Raw genomic sequence first — 25228 nt, 5'->3', positions numbered from 1 at the left:
TGGCAAATAAATGAGACGCTTAGAAGCGTTGTTACGGAAGCTGGCTAGATTTGTATCTGGAAAGCTCTAACTTGCGCGGGTAATTGACGGCTATAGAGCATACGAGGAGAGAGTTAGTGTTCGATTAGAGGATGATAAAACGATATCACAATAATGTTTCCCAACTATAGCGGGCTATTCGCTATTTCCATATAGGCTATAGCTGATAAAGGTAGTCGCAGAAAAAAAGAACTTATGAAAGTCCTTATCCAACCATACCAACTTTATGCACGCTAATGGCACATATTGGTATTTAGTTTTTGTAACATCAATCGCCTATTTCAGTGATTTTGGGGTTCGTAAGCTTGAAAATTCGCTGAAAAGAGTTCGTGACTGTAAAAAGGCTAGGAGTACAATTTTTCCGTGCGTTGAAAATGCTATAAGGGAGAAATTACAGTGACATCAACCTCACTGAATCAATTACATTTTGCAATAAATCATGCTTCGTGCAATTGCTTAGCGCACAGCTGGTTTTCTGTACCTTCTCTGTTTCACAAATGCCCGTAAACACGCAGCATACTATCATTTCAAATGCATTTTTTCATGGCGTGATGATTGGGTCGCGTGATATTAATAAAACTCAGATCTGGATCTAGCTCAAAAAAATTTGAGAATATGTTGCTATACGAGATAAAAATATGATGGATTTGACTTGTGAAGCATGGTCACAGCAAGTATGGGAGCACATATTCGATGATAAAACCAACCTGCAGACATGTGCAAGTGACACGATAACATACGAAACTCTAGCATTTGACACTTCAACATATGGGCAAAGGTTAGGGTTCGGTTCTCGATTACGGTTAGTACTATGAAGTCGTATGATAATCTGTCGCTTGGCATTATTTCGTATGCGGGAAAGTCTGGCAATCGGGTGAAAAAATATTCTATCGCACCTGGAGCCACATAATTTCCCGCTTTTGACGCAGTCTGAATCTCTCGCGTCGCGTCGGCGATGGTCCTTTTTCTCTATTTCGAAAGTACAATGATTCTATGTAACCGTGTCATAGATAAGTGATTATTATTCCTCACCCCACAATCTCCTTTTGTGATCCATTTCCCACCAACAAAGCGTTTGATGCAGAATTGTGCTATAAGCGACAATATGATTAGTTCAACAATTTTATCAATTACGACCGCGCAAGGTGTCTTTTTAGTATCAAAGAAAAAATTTGCCCATTTCACGATCCTTACTTTCCATCAGGAATTGGAACGCATAGCACTAGAGCGGTGGTTCGCAACCTTCATGAGCCTGCGCAACACTTTCGTTAATCTGTACGCCTTCGCGGAGCCCCAAATTTTCGATAAGTCATGAAACCAAAAATCTTTGAGAATACAAAACTAATATTTGACTATATCACTGGTGCACATCATGAACTGTGCATCAACTGGGTGTTAAAAGAACAAAACCATTAAAATATAATTTTCACACCGAACTAAAACATCATAATTATTATATATTGCGGAACCGTGATACTTCTACTGTTCCTTTCAGATAAACCAGTTAAGTAATGCGAAGTATCACCTTAAAAAGCGTCGTCGTATTGTTAGGTCGAAACGCCAATAGTTTGATCACCACTTAGCTTATAAAAGTATTGGTGTTACGATGGGCCTTTCTGAAGGAAGTGTCTCGATTTCGAATCACAACCTACACTGCGTACGCCAATACACACGACGTACCACTATAGCAGTCACAATTTCACTACTTTTCGGGCTTAATTGCCTGCAACCAATGATGGTCAAGACGGACGTATCATCACAAATCACATGTATGATTCAAGTGCGTGTCGTGATCTCGAGAGAATACATGAGACCAGAACACTGGTTAAGAATTAGAAATGAATCAGTTGTTGTATGTGCATTAATTGCAATTCAATTTATCCACCAAAGCCTTTTTCCATTACATATACGAATTTGGCAATTGCGTTTGTAGTTCAACAATACGGTCCGATACAGTTCAGCGGAAGTTTCGATTTTATTTCTATTTCTGTAGCAGGGACCACTTCCAACACCGTAATGTGGTTTCCGGTCATATCGAAAGTCATAGCCCCCACCTGAACATCTAGTCGCTGTTCCAATCACTAGCAAGAGCGTGAGGTAGATTATGCGCATATTGTATCGTCTCAAGTAAGCTTACTCTTGCTTCCGCACTCTAGCCCTGGTGTATACACACTGCAATACGGTGATTGGATTCCGGATGTAACTCCATATCCTATTCTCGTTATCTCACTGATAGACTGCTTATGATTCCATGTGTGGATCCCGAGGCTTTCAGAATGTTCTGTATTTGCCGTTTGGAATTTATGTTGTGCGTGATATGAGCGGAACACCGCATGTTGCTTATAGAGAGTTGGCTGAGACGGTGGCTGAATACGGTACTGGCAAACTGGCATATTGTGGGGGTTTGATGGTAACGGTATTGACGAAGGAAAATTGCAGAAATCATGTAATGGTTCGATGGTGAATAATATCCAGCAATATTTCTCCTTATATGTAAAGTATTCAAAATATTCTGTTCACGACCACACACTATACATGCAATTCGTTATTGGAATTAAATAAATTTATTGCATACAGGGATATCTAAGCAATGATTCAGCCGCAAGGACCCCTACTTCGCGGGCAAATTCTACATACTATCGGAAAGTCACTGGCATGACTTTGATATTCACAATAAAAGTCGAGCGGCTTGTTAGTTTGCCATGCAACAGCATGAAATACACTAAAACTTTACGGAGAAACGATAATCTCTAAAACGAAGTACAATTGAATAGCATATTCATATTAAAATGAACCCGAATATTTTCGGCTGACACTCGTCAGGGGTAATCGTCAGCAACTAGTAGAGAATTCGAAAGAACAGCGTATATCAACAATCGTAGCACAAAATATGACGTCACCAGCACGAAATGTCGAATACGAGAGCTCTCGTATTCGACATTTCGTGCTGGTGACGTCATATTTTGTGCTACGATTGTTGATATACGCTGTTCTTTCGAATTCTCTACTAGTTGCTGACGATTACCCCTGACGAGTGTCAGCCGAAAATATTCGGGTTCATTTTAATATGAATATGCTATTCAATTGTATATTGAAGTTCTGTACCTCAAAGAAGCTGTTTAAAACGAAGTAATATTTCATAAAAATAATTCATGCAATATACATTAATTTTGCTTCAAACATACGAAGTGCCGTTACACAAAGAGAGCTGCATGCGGCTTGCGAACCGAGGATTGCCTAGGGTTACTACCATACGTCCTCTTTTGGGAGGATTTGGCGTCCTTTTTGGGGTTTTTGAAAATGTGCTCCTAGGACGCCTAAATGTCCTCCTTTTTGGCGATTCGTTCTCCTTCACAGCTTTTACAGCTACAATAATGGATATTATACAGATTCGACTGGAAGCGGGCATAAATGACGCTAAAATACAGACGTTCGAGCGGGTCATTCGTGAGTCGATGGCAAGTGATGACCTTTTCTTTTTAGTCAACACAAAAAATTTTTCAGCACAAATAGCATAATCGGCTGTTTTCAGTCTTCATCAATTTACTTTTCTGATTTGGTAAACGTTTCCTCCTTTCCCGATTCTAAAATATGGTAATCCTAGGTTTGCCGAAACCTGCTTTAACGAGTGACCATCCTCTCAACACAAACACACGGCGCCAATTCCTAGTGATACCAAGACCTGGTTACGAACCGCTACTCTGGTCCATGTGCAGGTTTATGTATATGGAACTTGAGATTTCGAAACACTTCCCTGCCAGATTTTGTTACAATTTCTCTGCTGACAAACTGGGTGATTATGATTAAGTTACTGCTGGCTATTCCGCTGGACAGCATCTTTTAACCCCGGATGTCGTCCTCGCCACCTCATCCGCGACAGCGGTGTTTTACAAAAGCCTAGAGGTGGGCTGTGCTATAAGTCGGCAGTTACGGAAAAATAAGAATAATATAGGCTTGGTGTAAATGACCATAGAAGTCGACAAACACCACGAATACCCCAAAAACAAAACAAAACAAACAAACCCTGGGATGTCAGACTTCGGCCGCGGGCCTTATAGCTGTTGCCCGCAAGATGATCTCATCCGGCCCGCGAACAATACCGAGTAAATCGAAGAATGCGTAAATTATCCAGCACATTTCTAAAACATGGTGAGATTTTTAGTATGAAATACTTTCAATAAAATTTTCCCTGAAGACGGCAAATGTCGAGCATATCTATAAGCCGTATTATAACAGTCCGACTAGTTTCACCCTACTCACCATGAGGAAAGAGTGAATTCATTCAGAGTTCTATGGAAAGTTTACCAAAAGGTAGTTTTTCACAGACACGAAATCTCCAGTGCGAAACCATTATATGCATAGGTTACACGATGAATATAATATTTACACAAAAATATAAGTCAAATATTCGTGGTCGTAATGCGGCATCACTTTTTACTTAAAGGTCCCCGGCCTCCGGAGAAACTCATATCGCGATTTATTGATAATGAACTAAATTCCAACGTCTGCATTTACGGTTAAACTCTTGGATTTTTCACGACGCATAGGCTACGCAGTACGCATGGCCAACGCCGAAATGCGACTAAAACAATGGGAGCATAGACCTTTGCCAATCTAAATCGCCGTAAGTCACTGTTTTAGCGATTAAAAATGCATTGAACCGGCAAAACACCGTATTTTAGCCAATTCGGTGGTTTGCGAATAACCATGTTGCTAGGAACCCCCATCGAACCGTAATATATTATAATGTTAAATATTAAAGTGTTCAAATGCAAGACGTGGCTATGGATTTCGAGGTAACATTTGGGATAATTTGACTGGTGCGGTCTGCGAGCGACCTAAAGGTTTGACGCCGGCCCGCGACGCAAGTTGAGTTTGACATCCTTGTTTTAAGCCATCCTGAATGCGCTAATCATTACTTAGGCCGTAAATTTTCTATTGTTTTTCGTGGCCTTTCTCTTTTTCATTTGAAGGTCCTGTAATCTACGATCTTAAAGCTGCGAAAGCCGATTCTTTGTCGCCAGAAAGTACGCTTCTACACTCTTGTAATATTTCATAAATGTTCTTTGTTGTTGTTCTCAGTTTCAACCAAATATGTACTCGCTGACGTTAGTTATGCATCGTTACTGCCGTATCTTGCCTGTCTACTAGTTGTTTGTTTTGTTATTATTACATCTAAAGACAAAATAGTTCACACATTTCGAGATTGATTCACCCTATTACTGGCTGACGCTACTGATGAGAGTCAGTTGAAAAGCTTTTAGCGAATAAATTAACAAAATGAAGTTATTTTTACGCGTTATTGTGAAGTTCCGTGCACTAAATGGTTTTTTAAAATAAATAATGCTCGCAGAAACCCAAGTCGTCCACAGATAACAGCAGAGCTTTTAACTATCAAGACTTTGATCCTCCCAACTCTCTCATCAACGCCAATAATCTCGATGCCATCAAACTATCCGTTGCATTCTGTGATATGACCATGAGTGGGACGCGAAATCTTTCACTATCATAAAGTGCCTAAAATATGCCCAGAAGGTTTTGCGGACTTCGATTGGAAATCCAGACCGGTTCAGGAAACGATTGCCGCAACACAAGCTATTTACTCGGAGCCCCTTTTCATCAATAAGGTAAAAGACGAATTACTGCTTCAACACGCGCTTTCTCGTTGTGATCATTAGGGCAAGTTTTTGTTGCACTACAATCGCGAAAAAGTTGCACTTCATTTTAACAAAAATTGCAGTACAAAGTGGAATTTATAATGTTTGTTGAACTATTCGGGCATGAGATGCTCGTTAATTAACCTGGTTCCTGCATGGCTGTCAAATTTGTTACTTGCTATTTCATGGACGGTCTAGCGAGACCGCCAAAAATTACATTTTTACCGGACACTGCATGAAAATTACGCCATGCGGGAATAATTTCCCAAAAAAGTGATAACCCCCTAGGTCTGCAAAGTTGATCGAAGGCATTGCAGAAAAACTCATTCGTAACATTGTAACAAAATCCCTGCCTGGAATATATCCAGGAAACGTGGTACAATCTTCATGCGCCTCTCGGGTTTCATTTACATCTAAACGTGACGCAAGTTTCCACACATTCTGCTGCACTTGCTGCTAGCACTCTTATTATGACTTCACAGAAGAGGTCGTCAGCTACAAAGTGATTTTTGCCACAGTTACGTTATACTGAAGCCTGTACGAATCACTCTAATGTACTATACGTGTACTCCTATTGAACAGTTTTAGACAAAACTACGTCTTTTTCATGATATGTATTCTTAAAAGCAGAAAATAGTTTGGGAGTAAGTTAGCATCACCTTCATCGGTGAAATTCTGACTGCATGAACAATCAGTGATGAGCGGAGTCTGCTTTTCGAGACTCCGAGTCCCTCCGACAACTTTGGTCTCTGAGGCAAAGTCCCTCCGACTCCGGGGATCTCAATCCCAGACTCCGAGATAACCCGGAGAATCTTGTCCAGTCCCCGAAATATATTCAGATCATTGTCGAAGAATCCCAATCGATGTTTTCGATAGCCTGTCTGATATTCATACCAGTTTTTTTAGTATCCGTGAATTGCCGAACAGTCGCAACATTACTTCTGAGAGTCAAGTTCTCTCCAACAAAATGGACAGTCAAGCTAATAGAACTGCGACCCTTTAGATCGGTCCACATATCTGTAGTGATGCCAGCCAGCCCATAACACTTGATAGCAACTCTTAGTTCCTCTGACAGCTTCTGCTTCAAAGATGAAGCCTCCTCATCGAACTTACGTTTCACCGTAAATCTGGATGGCAAAACGTCTTCTGCACAACACCACGGCAAACCGGCACTTCTTCGGTATTCTCCACCCGGCGATCAGTGTTCCCCATGATCACCTTCTCCTTTGATTACTCGCTTACTTGCATTTCAACTGCGATCAATTCTTCTTACAAGCTTCGATATGTCTTCGAAGATGCGACGTACCACTTGTCAACTTGTGATGCTTTAGCTGAGCATTGCAATTTTGACATCTCGCAAACCCAGTATACTGGCCGTTATTATCATGCAACATCAGAGTGAAATCCTTCCACACGTCACTCTTTTTCTGCGTCTTAGTGAGTAACTCACTTGACGTCGACGGTGCTTCAGCCATTATATTAAAACGACGAAGGAAGACCAGTCAGTTCGAACTAACTACCACTAACACTACTGAAATCGACGATCACATCACAGGTTTCAGTAAATTAAGTTCCGCATCGCCATGAAACAGTTGATGGAACTGCACTGCACTAAACATACATGATGCATCACTGACGCACCGATCGACGCTCCTTGAAGTTGACTAAATGACTAGTGACTTCCAATTTTGAAGCTGATACATGATATCTGGAATTTGGAGTCTGAGACAGACCAGCAGCAGAAACTTGATTGCGGTGCTGATTTTTCATATCACATCAAAGTCATTTCTCAATCAAACCAAACATTGCATGACGAAAATTCAGAAGAGTTCTGGATGACTGACTACGTCAATCAATATTGAAGGAAGCGTAGTTGAGTTGATGCGAGCAGAGCAAAGCAGACGGTTGTAATTATTTAGTGTGGCTGTTCAGAAATTCGGAATATTCTGTTTTTACAGGGTAAGATCAGCTTACCTTAGTGATTTATGTATTGTTGAAATCTTTAAAGCGGGCTTAGATGCTGGTATGCCTCTGTGAGCGGATCTTACTAGCGAAAATTCGTCGCAATGTCATTAAATCATGTAACACATTGCATAAGTTATTATTGTTTCCATCCAGATACTTGCTTGTTGTATGTATATTTCTCACAGATATAAAGGTAATATTGATGTAACACTTATTATCGATATCTCTCACTGCAAATTGCAAGTACGATGAAAGTTGCGAAAAGTTATCACAAAAGTGGTATCGGATATTATCTTGTTTCAACTGATACCAACGTTGGGAATACATTTTCACAAAATGGACCTATTACTATATTGAATGTCATCAGGATAATGGGATATATTCCGTTATGATCATCAACTTGCTGGAAGAATCAGGGTAGCCAAAGGCTGTACCAAAGGGAAGCCCCGCTGTATGTTGCTGATTGTAAATGTTTCGCACAATTACTGGGGTAGCATGAAAATTAGTCACGAAACAAATACGCAAGGAGGAATATGATGTGACTATAGAAGACTGCAATGACAGCAACGTGGAAGATTCTGGAGATCTTATCTCATAATATGGTGACATTCAGCAGTGGATTCAAAGAGAGAGAGAGAGAGAGAGTCTTTATTTTTATCGAACCAAAATACATAACAAACGGCAGTGATGATGGTACAGAAAATATGCGTGCACAGTATTCGGTATTAGATAGGAATGATCGATAAGACCGTGAAGGTCATCTAGTCTGATCACACCAGCATCAAACAGGTACACTTGACTCTGAACAGTCTGGCTGTAAAGAAATGTTTAGTTAAAGGAAAATAGAAAAAATTAAACAATGGTGGCAAATGATCAATGAAGCAATGTCTGGGCGAGGTAGGGCAACAGTGTTAGTGTAACGACAAGAGGTGATCAAGTAGGGCTTTTTTGAATCTATTATAAGGCAATTCACGGATATGTGGTGGTAATGCATTCCAGATGATAGGTCCCGAGTAGTCGATAGATCTCTTAGTGAGGTTGCTATTGGGTGGGGGTAAGTAGATGTTTCCTTTAGACGAGGATCTCGTGTAATGGGAATGGACATGTTTAGCAGGTATGAAAAAGTCATCAAACACAGGAGGCAGACTATTGGAAAAATATTTGTGAACAACTTTTGATACTTCGAAGCGATATAGTTCATCAACTCGCAAAATTCGATGCTTACGGTAGTAAGGCGATAAATTGGTACGTAAAGGTACAGATGAGATCAGCCGTATCGCACGGTTTTGCAGGGTTCGAATTCTGCACAAAAATGTTGTGCATGCATTTCCCCATACTACGATTCCATATTGCAGATGAGAGTGAAAAAGAGAGAAGTAGATGGTTCGTAGCACTGATCTGGAAACCAAAGATTGGAGACGGGTCATTATTCCCACACACCGAGCTAGTTTTGATATTGTGCATTCAATATGCTGCTTCCAAGACAATTTGGAATCAATGGTGACGCCGAGATATTTTGCTGAGTCACATATTGAGATTTGTTTATGATTGATGTTCACAGTGAAATTATGACTGGCATTATTTAAAACGAGCATCTCGGTCTTATCTGCATTCAAACTTAGTTTGTTTGCTTGGAGCCATCTCGACACTTTTGGGAGTTCCATATTCACAGATGCATGCAAACCATCGACAGTGTTGGAGGTTATGAAGAGGTGAGTATCATCAGCAAATAGCGTTGTGCGGAATAAAGATGCATTAACAATGTCGTTAATATAAATGAGGAAAAAAGTCGGTCCAAGGACTGAGCCTTGTGGCACTCCACAAGTTATATCTCTGGTAGTCTTTCTTAATGACCCCAGTTTAACAAATTGTTTGCGGTTTGCCAGGTAGCTTTCAAGTAGAGTTGCTGCAATACCCCTGATTCCATAGTGTTCTAGCTTGTATCTTAAGATTCTGTGGTTAACTGTGTCGAAAGCTTTGCGGAGATCGATAAAAATGCTGCAGCCACTTTCTTTTTGCTTGATGGTTTTGTAATAGTCCGTTACAATTGATAGTATTGCATGGTTGGTGTTGTGGTTGGATCTGAATCCATGCTGAGTCGGAGACAGTACTGCATTCAATTCAAAAAAGTTCTTTAGTCGGCAGTCAATCAGTTTCTCAAAAACCGTGGCAAGATTTGGCAAAACAGATATTGGTCGGTAGTTAGAAATTAGCTTTTTACAGCCTTTCTTAAACACTGGCATTACTCTGGCAGTTTTCAGTGCATCTGGGAAAATGCCTAGACGTATCGACTCATTAAAGAAAATGCATATAACATCACCAATAATATTAAAGACTAGCTTCAGAAAGTGAGTTGGGATGAGATCGGGTCCTACTGCTTTGTTACTTTTCATTTCAGATAATACGATCGCAACTTCTCCTTTACTTGTCGGCTCAAGAAAAATGGATTTCTGAGGGCCAGGACTCAAGTACGAGAGAAAGTCATCGGAGGAGTCTGGTATTGAAGCTGCAAGATCCGGACCAATGTTGCAAAAATACTGATTGAACTTTTCTGCTACTGCAAGCTGGTCTTTGATGATGCTGCCATTCTCGAGTAGCTCGATGTCATCAGCACTCTTGGGAGCATTACCTTTAGTTAGGTTGATAATTTCTCCAATGGTTTTCCATGTGTTCTTGGGATCTTTGGAGCACTCTTCAAATCTTTTTTGGAAGTATGCTTTTTTGGCATTTTCTTTCATATGCGTCACTTGGTTTGCATATTTTTTGTACACTTTTTTGCCTTCGATGGTGCCTGCATCTCATTGCAGGGAGAAAATGATGCGCTGCGAACGATATTGGGTGTCTTCAAGTTTGTGAACTACAGACACTGCTCAGCGGAAATGCCTTGCTAGATCACTAGGTTACTCTCCAGTCCCCAATTGCAGTGCAGATGGCTGATTTTTATGCACTTGTCAATCATTTTTGCATGTTACCGGTCTCCGGTCATATTACAACTTTACAAGGTGTCAACTGTCTGTGTTTTGGTTTGTAATCAATAGTGTCTTCTGGTCAAAGCTATCGAAAGATATCGGGGGCAAAACTCACAATACTCCGTAAAACTCCGGAAAAATATCTGTTGTAAACTCCGACTCCACTCCGGGTATCACAAAATTGGCAAAACTCCGCTCCGAATCCACTCCGACTCCGCTCCGGTGCTCATCACTGTGAACATAGGTGCGGAGCATGGACCGGAGCCGGATAGGATATCCGGTCGGATATTTTTCAATCATGGCCGGAGCCGGATCAGTAATTTTTGATCTGGCTAGAATCATTATTGATAAGCATGACTTTTGTAACGAAATAACTACCAACCGACCGCACGCAAGTAACGGCCAAGTAAGTGCGAAAATAACCGAGCCATATTTAAGAATTCACGGAACCACCATTCCAAGTATGGTGGAGCATGAACCGGAGCCGGATTGGATATCCGGCCGGACTTTTTCATTTTTAGCCGGAGAAGGATCGGAGCCGGAACCCGATCTGAGCCGGATCAGAGAATTAAAAAACAGGATCGAAGTCGAACGAGAGAATTTGTCGATCCGCTCCGCCCTAATGAGCATACAGTCACAGATTGCACTTTTTGTAGTGTCATCAATCATATTGTGCCGGTATTAAATATGCACATTGGTAGCAGCCACCTCAGATTTACTGCTAAACGTGTGCGACCACTGCGGATCAGACCCTCGCTTTAAAACTACTCAGCTGAGTATTTTTCTGGGCGTTCAATTTCTACTGTTATTTGTATTACTTCTACTCGCGTAGCAACGAGAACTAATGAGAAGTAGGACCACTTCTGTCCTTTCAGCGCTTCACTGTTGTCCATACCTAAGAAAATGTTACGTATTTGCTTTCAATCCGTGTGGAACCCCAGTGAATTCCCATTCTTTGCTCAATGAACTATCTATTTGATGAATATTCAGTGTTCACATTCCCCGCGCGGCATGAATGAGCACTATCCTTGACCGTTTTTTAAATATTTGCGGCTAAATACTGAAATGGTCAGGTTGGCAAAAAAACGTCCCACGCCGAATTTGGATCAATTCTGACTAGTACGTGTGAAGCTACAGCTATCATTATTTTGTTTCAAATTCTACTGTCAACTCCATCAAATTGTCAAGCTGTTCAAAATAACGATACGTAGCAATTTCTGCCTACTTCCAACCGGTAGAAGCGAAGTTATTTCAGTTCAAACTCTTCGCCTTGCAAAAAAACAACATTGACGGTGGATAATCCCATAGTTATGAATGAAAAACTCAAATAACTTCGCTTCTGCAGGTTTGAATTGAGTCAAAAAAGTTTAACGTAGTTTTTGAAGACAACTTGACAACTGAATGAAATTTGAATTTGTTTTTCAATTTTTCCATATTAAATTCAAAGTGTCCGAAGTCCTGTAGCTGCGCATCTATTAGTTGGAAATTTGGTATGCAGCGTTTTTGAGCCAACTTGACAGTTTTATCAAATAGCTGCAAATATGTTTTTAATTTATTTTTAAACAGCCCTAATGCGCATCGGCATACTTGTCAACGGCTAGTGGGTGGGTCATGCCACATCATATGATTGACCCGCAATGAAAGCGCGTTAGTATCTCCAACGTGACTGGATCAGTATTCAATGACACTTATTAAAAGCTGCAAAGTATATTTTTCATTTCTCCTCGATTATTAACGTCTCTTGCTGTGCCAGTCCGAAGGCGCTCAGTGGTCTGGTCGGGGTCATACTTGATATCTAACGAAAGGAAAGAAACATATTAAGCCATATGTTATCTAGTAACATGCGCCATGTTCTTCCTGGCCAGCCACGGATTTATTGTAGGATGGGAACAAAGCAACTTACATATCACAACTGGTCCGTAACGAAATACTTTTACTTTTCATGACTATTCAAATAGCTTTCTGCTGTGCTGCCGTACCCACTTCCACTTCCACTTTACAGCATTTTAGATGATACCACCTCCAGTAGACACTTTGTATTTATAAATTGTAGTAGTTTAAGTAAAAAGTAGTTTTATAGCATGTTTTCATCACTCTTGCGAGTGAAATTGTAATATCTACTTGGTGAATTATCCTCCAATATCTAGATTCTAGATGACTGGACATACTTTCGAAGATTACCGCTTAAACTATATGACCACGTATCGAAATCTACTTCTTGAAACTACTTATTTGAATAGTATTCATACGTTAATTTACTATACTTCCACTTGAATGAGTTTTGATAAGTCTTGCAAATGTTCATGCTATCCTATATAAGGTGCCGCAATTGTCAATACTACATGCCAATACTAAATATAAAAAGTCCATACCTCTCTGCTTGGACAAAGAGCTAATATTCGGTATTTCGATTGCGGAAATCCTTCAGACGCTGTAAAGTTCAGAATGTCTTGGAGCTTATTAGCAGGAGAGAAGCTGCGCATTAGGTATCCGTCCCCTGTAGGCTTGCGAAATCGCAATTTTTTGCTCTGTAAAAGTATAATATTTGTTTCAACTTTTCACTTAGAATTAGAGAATTATTATATCAAGAGACCATCCTCGTTGTAAAATTACCCCAGTAGCATTGAGGTATAACAGAGAATCACGAACTAGAATTCAGGATAATGGGATTATGTAATTCATTCGAGGGCTATTCAACCGAGTATATCGTACACCCCAGGGTGTACCAAAATTTTATAAAGGTGTACCACTCAGATGGGCTGTACTGGGGTGTACCAGATCTGCAGTAAAATGGACTAATGACTAGCTATAACAATACATAGGCAAGTTTATACATCAGAACATGTTGATGGGGTGTGCAATATCGTGCAATGTTTAATTATTCATATCAGCTGCACGCAGCTTGTATATTACATTCCATTTGTGGTGTAATCGGAAAATGTTTCTCCTAATGATTTCACCGTTGGTAATTGACTTCCCTTCGGAGTAGAACAGGATGGAGTTGACATATGTCCAGCTTGCAATATCTGTCTATAATGATTCTCGAGGAAACCGCCGCCAGAGCTCAGACATTTTGAATTGGTACTTCCTGCGAGATGTTTATAAATAGCGCAGTGTACATAATTGCAGAGACATAGCCTCAATGTCGGTGGGGGTGGTGGGGGTGGGTCGAGTTCGAAAACTACTTTGGTTCGGTAACCTCGAGCCCTGATTAGTATTTAGCATTTCCAATCCGTTGCAGTCTTGCTCATCCTTATTTCAACAGGCCAGGGGTGGCCAAACTGCAGACGTATGGTCGCAAGCAGCCGTAAATCGATAATTATGCGGTCATATTCACATAGAGTTTGTCGGCGGCCGGTAATACGCAATTTGAACTAACGAATTGGTTCCCAAATATATGTGAGATTTTATTTAAACTTGAAAATTTTATTCTCGGTTGAAGGGGATGATTCAGGGTACTGGAAATTTTTTTCGTTTTTAATATAATAGTGTAATCTGAACCCCACCGTACGAGTAGGCAACGAACCGCAAAGGAAAATGTTGCACCTCATAATGAAATACCAAGTCTGGTCATCTGGTACGTTTGGGCAATTGCAATATATATTTAGACTATGCCTACAATACCGATTGGAGGTAGAAAAGTAATAACATGCAACAAAGTGATTATTAGAAACCTGAAAATGTAATAATATCAATAATTTTGTGCCCGAAATTTTCGAATACCATAAGCTCTACCGATTAATCTGATCACGTGGACTGAGAAAGGATAAATATTTGACAATGAAAGAACCAATATTATCGACGAAACTATTTGTCCAGGTGGAGAAATCTTTCGCGCCTGCGCTCTAGAAAAGGAATCCCGATAACTTTTTCTAGCATTTACACGTGATTTTGGTGCATATATAGTAACCCTGCGGGGTGTTTTGCATCTACACTTATAAACTTTTATACGCAAGGTATATCTCTAAAAAATCAGTGATGGCACAGAACACCACAACGACTCGCCGCGCTGCGAAGTTCCCAGTAGCCAATTTAACATGTCCAGGATGGGCCATGACGATTCTCCGCCGGAATGCGGCCTTATATGTAATCAAAGTACGACCGTGAATAGGAAAAAGGTTGAACACCCCTTGAATTTCGCTTAGCCTACTATACGGAATCAGTGTGTTATGTGGTCAGGGGGTGTACGAGTTTCGACTAAACGTTAAAAGGGTGTGCCACGACGAAAAAGGTTGAAGAGCACTGATCTGTTCAATTGCAGGAGCAACTCTTGGGAAAAAATGCTGCTTATCATCAAATATTCCACGAGAAACTCGTAAGGTTGAAGATGATTGGGATACGTTCTGTTTCATGAAACAAAACACTATTTCTTCAGATAAATTTATAAATAAATATTATTCCGGGACATTATGTATTCTCTAATTGCATTTCGTTCTTCGACGTATGCATTGCACGCAGGGAGTGACTTTACGTTTTTATAATTCAACCGCTTCCCTTGAGATGCTTGGATGTATCGATTCGATATTCGATGCTGCTATTAAACGTTTTTTGCAACTTGAAACACACCCTGGCTTTGTAACACTAGAGCAGTGGTTCTCAACCGGGGGTCCGTGAAGCATTTTCAGGGGGTCCGCGAAGCCTCAAATTAGTTGATAACCTAATTTGTATTTTTATGTTCGGAAAATCACGAGGCTATTTCGCTTCATTACTAGTAAAACTCCAGAGCTTACATCAACAGAATGACCGTCTGTGATGAAATATCCTACTGGGCAGACTCACTTTAATTGCTAAATTGCCAATTGCCTACTGATACAAACGGTTTGCTGTTTAGAGATGTTTTGTTGGGGATTGTGGAGGGAAAAAGTTGGATGAGTAAGGTTAATCGAGGTAACTTCGAAATGTTTACAAAAATCTTTGTGCCCTCCTGCGATATACATAATCATTTTCTCTGTAATACCTTCAAGATAAGCTCCTAGATAGAACTGACCAGGCTTGACGTTATATGTTCATTTAAAAATTTGTTTGTCAATTTTGGTGCCATATTTGTTGCGATCATACTCAAATGTGTCGTCGGAAGCGTTACGAGTTATTATTACATTGGTCTATATTTGTGGAAATAGATTGTCGGCACTCGCTCATATCAAATCGAAGGCGCGGATTTTCAAGACACGGCCGCGTATTTCAAGAAATGCAGTTGCAGAATCCGCTTTGACATAATAGAAGTGAAACTAATTTCTACATGAATAGCATGATCGTATTTTCAAGAAAACTCATTTTGTTGCTGTTTATCACTACGCCTACAGTTATCATTTGCACAAGACACATGACGAATGCGCGATCATTGAAATAAATTTGAAAAAAACTTCGTCGGGGTCCGCGGGGTGCGTGACCGTCCGAAAGGGGTCCGTGAAGACAAAAAGGTTGAGAACCACTGCACTAGAGACTGGCATTATTTTCCTCTCCTCGATGCCGCAAATAGGTACATGTTTGATATCTCGAGAAGTCATTCGTGCTATTATGACGTCACAATTCATGTCTCTCGAATACTCGTTTTGGAATCAAATCTGCCAGATACTCGATTTAACTGGCAGTCACAATATATTCAAAATGTCCGTCTGACATGTAGTTTTCCATCATTCCAAATGCACTTAAAATTTGATTCGCCTCATACCTGCGTCGATCATTCATATCGTCCGTGTCTTATGAAAACCTATAACTGGGCCGTGCTACAAGTCGGTGAATACGGAATAAAAATAAAGAGAATCGGCCCGGTGCAAAATGACTAATGCAGTCGAAACACCATAAATATCAAACAAACAAGCAAACCTGCTTCGACGATGTTGGTTCCTTTGGCAACATTTTTCTGTATTTTAGTTTGTCTTTATCCTGCTTCCTGTTCTCCATTTTCAGATTTCCAATTCGCACCCCGCAGTCTGAAATGCGTTTCAACTCCGTTTCTTTCTCGAGCCTTTGCTTTTCCTGGGATTGGAGCATACATTGCAATTACCTCTTTTGGGGTGTCGTTATGTAATAAGAAGCTTCGCCGCTCTATAGCTGTACTAGCTTTAGTGCTGACTTGGGATGAGAATATTCGAACCCCAGTTGATTCCAAAATAAAATTTCTTGAATGGATTCGAATGATAACCTTGCCACATTTTTATTTTCCAAAATTCACAGTTGGATATCAGTCATTAGAAACGAAATTAACTAGTAGTTAAATAGGGAGATTTAAATAGCTCTTGCTCGTGTATCATAATCATATAGTAGACATAGATCCTCTGTAACCTAACAGCAAAACTAACACTTTGAATGGAACTTAGAAGAAATTTTATCTGCTGAGCGGGTGCAGCAATGACATCATTGTAATCACTATGTTTGCATCTGCTATCACTTCAAGTTGAAAATTATGCCTGAGCGTGCAATCACCGTTCGCAAGCCAATTGACAGAATTAGTCGTCGCAATTGATAACTGATAATCAAAACCACTCTTTCCCAATTTCAAAATATACCAATTTTCCGCATCATGTTTATTCCTGTTGATTTGCTCGGATTTATCGGATTCAGCATTCGAAATGCTTGATTCGATTTGAACTATCGGATTCGAGAATTGATTCGAATCACTGATTCTTTTTTCCTATCCGTGATGTGCTCCTAACGTTTAGTGTGCGGAGGCAGATTGTCGCATGGTCGTACGCAACTGCATGTTTCTAAGGTGGAAAAATGCATTTTATAATTTTACATCTAAAAATATATTACCTATCGCTCAGTCTACCATAGCTTGTTTTTACACCAATATCTCCGCTGAGCAATGGTAGTCAGTGGAAGTTTCTGATTGGCTGTCCTGGCTTTTTCACAAGCCAATAATACATCGTCATCTTACCTTTTCTCTATCTGCTCGCAATGACTCTTCGTATTCGGCTTTTTGCAGATCGAGAATACTCTGCCTTATCGCGCGTTGGCTCTGGAAGTAGCCTACAGTCATTATCGTGATTTTCGAACTACTATTGCTTACATATCAAATCTGCAGATGTGACAAACGAACTACTTCTTCTTTTTCGGGGTACTTAAGTAGGATTTTGCCTATACTTGCTCTTCTTGCTCAAGTGGTGTTTTTTTTACTACTTCCATTTCTGGTAAAACAGTTTGTAGGCAAACGTACTTACGTTTTATACATTGACTGTTTAAATGTGGAAAGCAGTTATGCGATATGTTTGCATCACTTTTGTGAATTGAATGGTCATCGGAACCGTCCGCGTGGAATAGTCGGCGCATCACTATGACTGAATTTAGTATATATTCCATCATCGTATATATTATAGTATTTTGCGGTACTCGTGAGGATTCATCTAGTAGTGTTGAAAGTCGCCATATCCGATGTAACATATGTACTTCTGAGTTGGGAAATTACCTGAGTAGTTTGAAACAAGTTATATTATATTTCCACAACTGTACAGTACATGTGTATTGACATGTCTCGAATATCCCTAAGTTTTAACATTACTCGCAACGCAGCGGAGATCTTCCAGGCTCAATTTGACGTTTACGGCCCATGGATTTACCGGCTGTCAGAGCCCGAACTCTTGCTTACACAATATCAATAGATCCATCTACATTTTGCATTTTAACAAGCTGGACGCAATGATCGCGTTAGAAAGGCATAAAGGGTTTTCATACAATCACAAAATGTGACAAAAATTATTCTCCGTGTGCGATTGCGATGAATCGATACTCTATGGATAGTGGACTTTGCTCTCGTATGAACATTTTGAAAATTTATCTTGCTTACTATACCGTTAATTAGTATGCTAGCCTATGCGGCAATGTCATAATTATTCTAATAAGTTTATTGATACTCCGACGCAGGCCGTGAAGACTGTTGCAAGTTTTCAGACATGATGCATTTACTGTGGTTTTGTCAGATGCAGAGAATGGCAAGTTATATAATAAATATAATTAATATCGCCATAATCCTCGCGTAACCCCACTAAATCACTAGGCCCAAAACCACTGCATTTATTGGAAGGTCATTAATCACCACTCGGCATTACTTGATAAGCCATTAACCATCGGAATGTGATTTTAGAAGTCACCTCATTTTCCCTCGTGACCTTCCGTTCTTGCTGTGCATAGTCCGCCTCCAGAGTCAGTGTCTCAATAAAGTCACCCCTCGTCGTATTTCCTTATCAAGAAATATCATAATTTTATTGCTCACGGTCTACGAATGGGGTGATATTCGCCTACCTTCGAATCTTTTCTGTACGCGACACCTACTATTCCGACACCGGACAATCAATAGCATAGGGTAGCGGTCTTTGTGAGCTCGAGAGACGTCGTAAATTGTGCTTCGGTCCAGTATAGTTGCGGCACTGGTCAGGAATCTTCGAATACGATCGATAAGATAAACCTTACTGATATTTCTCGTATATTTGGAATCTGCTTTTTGTTAACATTGGGGGTGAATGGGTAGCTAATAATTCATATGTAGTCGGGTCTAGGACATATATCTGAAACCTTGTAATCGAATCTATTCAATTGATGGAAATTGATATAGTGAAGAATTGTGAAAGAAAACTCATCGCGTAAGCAGGACTGTGGTCACGTATTGTGTTGAGATTGGTATTACTAGAACTACAGGAACTTCGAACTACCTAGAACTACCAATTGGCTTTTTTGACACATGTTGAATTTTTCCGCTTAAATGCATTCAGGGAAGGTAAAAATCAACACACAGATCAAGAAACGGTGTCCGAAATCGTAGTTTATCACGCTCACAGGTACTTGCAATATTTTAGACACACTTTAATGCAAGACTTATAGCAGATCTCCGTTTTTTAGTGCAGCATATCAGTTTCGTTCTGGTGCGTTTTTTGAAAATTTAGAGTAGGTTCCAGATCCTCTTTAGCCACATCACCATTCTTGGTCGTTGCTGACATATCACAAAGCTCATCAGCTAAGATTTGCACAATGCAATCTCTCGACCGATCCTCGATTTTTAAAATTTTCTAGTATCGGCCTTTTGGCAAGCGGAAGATCAATTACATTCCAAGAAAACATGCACCGACCATCGACGACTTGCTGGTACCCTTATGGAATACTGGCTTACAGCTTGGTCAATATTACCCCCCCCCCCTCCCCCTGGTTTTGTTTTGTTATGTTATAAAATTTAACCGTCACTGATTTCAAGTAGGCTATGTGTTGTATCTGAAGGAAACAGTTGCCGTCGGTTGAAGTGAGCTCAATATATACGTGTACACACAAACTTCGATCTCTGCACTGTCATCTTGCCGTTACGCTTATCGGCGAATTGATAGTTTTGAAAAGTGTGGCTATATGAAGCTGCTTCTTCCTTCTAGGGCTGGGAATAGGGTTGCATTTAAGACAAATATCAATTTAAAACAAACATGTATATAACAAGGCCCTAATTTAAAATATGTTTTTTATTGTTTTTTATGTTTTTTAAAAGTCATGACGTCACGGATATTCAGTTATGACGTCATAGTGGATTTACATTGACAATTGAAAATATAGGGTAGCATAGCTCCCTTGACGCACTATATGTACTATTGCTGTTGAACCAACTCTTTCGAGGGTTGCAACCATCCCATATCGATATACGTCAGCTACTTCGGGTGGTAATTGTCCGTAGGCTCAGACAACATGTTTTGTGTAAAGTATTTACACAATTATGGCATAATTTTGCCACTTAAAAAAAAACACCGTTTCTTTTTTTTGGCTTTTTATGAAACACTGTATAAACATGTTTTGAATTAAGTGAATTAAAACACCGTTTGTTTTAAATGTAACCCTACCTGGGAAGCTTCCAGCAATTTTTGACAGTACAGCGCCAACTGGGACTTATTTTTCATAAGCATAGCCTATATAGTCACATTCACGTATCATTGTTTCAAGATGAGTTTCATCAGATTATTTACATTAGTATGCTTGGCGAATGTATAGATTATAAACAAGGTGTCCCGTCTTATCCTTGCCTAAATATGGGACGCCCTTGTACAAGTACTTGATAGCAGCAGCATCCACCATCTGACATTTTATCTCTAGTTTTTCTGGCGCGTTCACCATATAACAAATAAAAACAAATTAATCTTTATCGAGTCTTACGCCTTTTTTACTCTTTATGTCAATAGAAAGTTCATGACTTCCATAAACTTGATCCTCGAGATTGTCTGGCCAAACATAATACCCTCATGCACTCGGTCCTCATATGCATTCAATTCAGATCCAGCCGCCTACCCCGAAGCTACACCTCGCACACTATGAGCAAAGGCCCTTCGTTATGGTACAACCCAAGTATATTAATGTAACCAATACAGATGTCGGCTTGGTCTAGTTGTACGTTCCAATTGTCATGTCCTGTAACACGGTAAGCTTCGGAAAAATAATATTACAGAGTTTTGATCCCTCGGAAGGTGGAAGATGCACTGCCTTCCATGACAAGGGATGTCGTTGCTAACACATTTAGACCATGCCGATATTAACAAAGTTCAGTTGTTTCAAACGACTTTTCTGGGTTTGACAGATACATAACCAGTGTCAAGAATATGAAATTGCGATGCCTTGCGGTAGAAAAACTGTAATGCGACAAAAAAACCTCTTGGTAGTTATAGGTAGTTATGTGTATAACTTCTTTATTTGTACTGGACGAGTGATGAAAATCATAGGTAAGGTGGCCTGCATAGAATAAATAAAAGTCAAATACATTAAGCCTACCAGCGCAGGATTTGACGGAATGCCAGCTCTTCAAAAATGAAAATGAGTAAAAAAAGCTACTTGGTAGTTCTAGTGTTAAAACTACATTTCGATATATAGTCGGACTTTATAGGTAGGCCTATAGGCCTATAGGCGTATCTTCCACGAAAATGGGATCAACGTGGTTCACTTCCAGGTCGACGATTTTTTACCTCTGCCGATTGGTTTCATCGGTGAAGTCCCAGCCGAAAACCATGTAATCTCGTGAAAAGATGTCCACTGCCATTTCCGAACAAAGCAGTTGAATACTGAATCGGTCGCCATTCACAGACCCGTCGTGGTGTAGGTAGATCGCTGAAAATAGTGGAAACAGTCGGAATATAATAGTCGATAGCATATGTTATTGGTTCTAAACTTATGGAGGGCAGTCGCTCATAATGCATTCACTGCACCACACATGAAAGAAAGTATAGGTGCCAAATAGAGACTTAACGACTTTGATAAGACACATTTGACAATACCGTCTTAACGCATTTGATGATAACGACTGATGTACACGGGATAGAGACATTGACGGACATCCGCTCATAACATATCACCTTCACAGTATTTTAGCTGTCGGACCGTACTCTTAGTCTACAGGAGAATTCATTAAGGTTTTGAACTAGAGGCGCAGATATAGGCCTAGGCTAGTGCCATAAAAAAACATCTCAGTCGTATCATAAAACTCGGAAATTCAATTAATTCGATATCTATTAGCAATGAAGACAATTTTTAATCACTACACAGCAACATCATAAAATTTCATGGCATTAGATTTATCCTAGTAATTAACCAACAGGAAAGGGGCACCGCGCTTTAAACATGATATGGTCTCAATTGAATTTGATAGTGTGAAAAATTCGTCACCAGCGGCCATTATCGCAAGAAAATCACCTTATTCTAACTGCAGCTAAAAGTTTTCCCGAAATGTACCATTCTACTGGATCTCTGTGATGTCGATATCACTCATACGTCGTCGCTTCTTAACTATTTGCGAAACTTGGTGCTTGATTACTTTACTTCTCGCAATATTCAGGCGCTTTCACCCGAGGCATAGAAATGAGTCGTACCATTACGCCACTCCTTATGCAAAAGACGCAGTGTGACTCCTACTTACCTAATAACTTTTCATCCTCGAGGTGTCGTCCGCCAGCGCACCAGACAGCGTTTTCCAGAGATCCGATTAGGAATTTGGGACAATTGGGGCCGAATCGAGAGCGGAATTCTCTTTTGAAATGAGTGGTTGCTTGCTCGTCGTCCTTAGGATCTGACGGCACTGAAAAACGAGGGGATTGGGTTTGTGAAATAGCATTTAAAGAGCAGTAAATATGAATGATATGACTTAGTTCACTATGAGGCCCAGCCTACGTTGCTTTCACTACTCTTTATCGTTGTACTTATAGGGCTGGGCAAGATCGAATAGCTGGATGAATCGATTCAATTCGTGTAAGCTGCACTGTAAACGAAAATGATCTATTCGCTGATTTTCACCCTGACGTAATCGGTAATCGGAATTTTGAGGTACCAAATCATACTTTCACAATGTGTTTTAACACTAAGGCTGTTCAAAAATAACTTTATTTTTCTCATTTCGCCGGCTTTATTACACCATTATAGTAGAAAAGTGGGGATTTATTCCATAAAAATGAATATAACAGTTTGTCATATTTCACTGGCTGCCCCATGGAATTGTTATTTTGTCTGAAATCGATGCAGAACGAATTTGGCTCAACTTCAATCAGTATAAAAGCGAAGTTATTTGGAGTACAAAATTTCAGATTTGGAAATATCGTAATTACGATGGCAAATTCTTTCATTAATCAGTATAGATTAATACACCGCAAATAGCATATGACTTAAAATCTGAAATTCTGAACATCAATAACTTCCATTCTACGGCTTGGAATTGAGCCCATTTGTTTTTGCGTGTCTTTTAAGACGACCTAACAAGTTTATGGGGTATCGCAGTAAAATTCTTAAAAAACTTTATATTTCTATTAAATATATAAATAAAGCCAAAATTTTGTACTGTAACTTCGCTTCCACTGGTTGTAATTGGTGCAGGGTTTACGTAACCTAACAATTTTATCAAGTTTGCAATAATATTTGAAAACAAAGTTATATTTGAACAGTCCTATGTCGCACCCTTCAAATGTTTTAAAGTCAACTACGCCAATTCCTATGGAGATATATCGCTGGAATCGTGGTAGGATTGTTTTATTTGATCATTCTAACCCATAAGTGTGTGGAAGCACAATTTGGTATACCTGAAAGGTACGATTTCCCGATTTACGGTATATTACCAAAATCTGATTTCCCAACCTATTTTTCACATATGGCTGAGGTAATAACATTAACATAGTGACTGTACCAAAGTTTCAATATGTGTCTGTTGTGGTCACAAGGAAATTTCGTATTTTTGGAGCATGTAGCTTTCGCAGCGCTCAATGAACATCGTGATGGTCGATTATACCAATGAAAGTCGGCCCGAATCCTGGTTCTGACAAGCTTCTATGTGTCGGAGCGACTTACATACTTTGAAAGGGCACAATTCATGCATCGGACAGACCACATAGATTATAGAGAGGCCAGAAAACGGATAGTCAGTCGTCGGTGCATATATGATATATCTTTGATGTGTTCGGACTGTGCTGTCACTCGAAAATCGTGTTATGGCGTGTGCCGAGAACGCGTTGTTTCTCGGATCGAACATCATGTCTGTAGTACCATGAATACACCAATATTGCACTCCAAGTGCGCTTCCACTTTTATCACGCATTCTCAGTGTGTTTGTGGTGGTAAAATGAGCTCGGATCAACTTGCAATTTTAATGCAATATTGCGACTCGCTATATGCAAACTCACTCAGCCCTTTACGTGCTAGCAGCTCCACGCGCCTGCTCTTTCGAGGGGTGCCGCCGCTGGGACGACCAGCTATTTTCAAGTTATTCTTCCTTTTCCCAAGCATCCTGTCGTGAAGTTCCTCAGCGTAGTAGACAGAATCAGTAATTAGCCCAAACTGAGTGAAAGCTGCTCATTGTGACGTAACAGGGAGCCAGTAAAGTTCGTCGTCCAAAACATCTAAACTTGGAAGAACGTTTTATAACTCTTGGAGTCGGAAACCCAGCTGCTCCGAAGTAGCATCGGGCTCTTTCGTGCCCGCGCCATGGCTCTTCGTAGGTTCGAAACGAAGCCTCCAAGAATATTATTTCCCCTTGTTGGTATTTATTTTTATCAGTATTGTTATTGTTCGATAGGACCGTTATAAAACATTTTTTTCCAAATGTCATGCAGAATTAGACGGCCTAAACCAGCGGTGCTCTGATGTGTCGATTGGGCTGCTCCGGGCTACAGCGAGTTATTTTGACGTAATAAAGAATCAGGAGTAATTTCTCAGTCGTCATAATAATTATAAAAACAAAAGCCCTCGTGAGCGGGTGAAAATAATATGGAGATTCGAATTCTTTTCTATGATTTATGCATAATACGTTGTCTACAATGGTGTTGAATTGGTTACATCATAGCCACGCGAGAAGCGGTGATCGCACCATTCTCAGAATTGGTTTCCATAGTATATTAAAATTGCCTCTTTCTCAGCGGATGAGAATTTGGATCGCTACGAGAAGTTCAAAATCATAGATATAAGTTATGATTTGATAATTTAGCGTAGTGAAGCTCAAAAATAGTATATGGTGTTACCAGCACTGGTGACAAGCTTCACACACAAATATCCCTTTGTAACGTCGTTCGTTGGACGCCGGTACCGTCGGCACCGCAATATGCAGCCCGTGGTTGTAAGACTAAGGTACTTCGTAATATCAACTGACAACTATGTGGCGAGATAGCGTAG

The 25228-nt window shown here is 40.0% G+C and overlaps 2 protein-coding genes and 1 long non-coding RNA gene across 4 annotated transcripts in view; 1 reads left to right on the top strand and 2 right to left on the bottom strand.

Annotated features, from left to right (window-relative positions):
- Positions 1–2798, bottom strand: part of LOC145436132 (fibrinogen-like protein A) — a 36915-nt gene extending 34117 nt beyond the window's left edge. The window contains exons 1-3 of one of the 2 annotated variants that reach the window (XM_080313418.1): positions 2094–2776; positions 1072–1130; positions 936–1008 (exon numbers count right to left, since the gene is read on the bottom strand). In XM_080313418.1, coding sequence (XP_080169544.1) covers positions 936–1008; positions 1072–1130; positions 2094–2151 — 190 coding nt within the window. In that variant the 5' untranslated portion in view covers positions 2152–2776. Of the gene's footprint in view, positions 1–935; positions 1009–1071; positions 1131–2093 lie in introns of both variants that reach the window. The other variant, XM_080313419.1, reaches the window with a different exon arrangement.
- A 5535-nt stretch (positions 2799–8333) lies between these two features.
- LOC145436137 (uncharacterized) lies at positions 8334–10175 on the top strand. Its single transcript, XR_013914185.1, has 2 exons — positions 8334–9373; positions 10060–10175. It is a non-coding gene; the product is annotated as an uncharacterized LOC145436137 (long non-coding RNA).
- A 2143-nt stretch (positions 10176–12318) lies between these two features.
- On the bottom strand, positions 12319–24363 carry LOC145436129 (FAS-associated factor 1-like). Its single transcript, XM_080313416.1, has 9 exons — positions 24244–24363; positions 22497–22655; positions 21550–21691; positions 18872–19008; positions 18721–18809; positions 17511–17591; positions 16457–16609; positions 13003–13158; positions 12319–12425 (listed from the first exon to the last, which is right to left on the bottom strand). The coding sequence occupies exons 1-9, from the start codon at positions 24344–24346 to the stop codon at positions 12345–12347; spliced, it is 1101 nt and encodes a 366-aa protein (XP_080169542.1). The 5' UTR covers positions 24347–24363; the 3' UTR covers positions 12319–12344.
- Positions 24364–25228: the final 865 nt, after the last annotated feature.

This window comes from Botryllus schlosseri, chromosome 3 (genome assembly GCF_051294905.1).
Source record: "Botryllus schlosseri isolate E-star chromosome 3, Bs_hap1, whole genome shotgun sequence".
NCBI lineage: Eukaryota > Metazoa > Chordata > Ascidiacea > Stolidobranchia > Styelidae > Botryllus > Botryllus schlosseri.
This window is presented reverse-complemented; position numbering and strand designations above follow the sequence as displayed.

Bases quoted from the DNA above. Each gene is read 5' to 3' on its own strand.
- LOC145436129 (XM_080313416.1), bottom strand. From the start codon at position 24,346: ATGCTTGGGAAAAGGAAGAATAACTTGAAAATAGCTGGTCGTCCCAGC. The intron at 22,656-24,243 runs GTGAGTTTGCAT...CTCGTTTTTCAG, and splicing joins GCTAGCACGTAAAGGGCTGA to TGCCGTCAGATCCTAAGGAC. The intron at 17,592-18,720 runs GTGACTTCTAAA...GGCTACTTCCAG, and splicing joins AGGTCACGAGGGAAAATGAG to AGCCAACGCGCGATAAGGCA.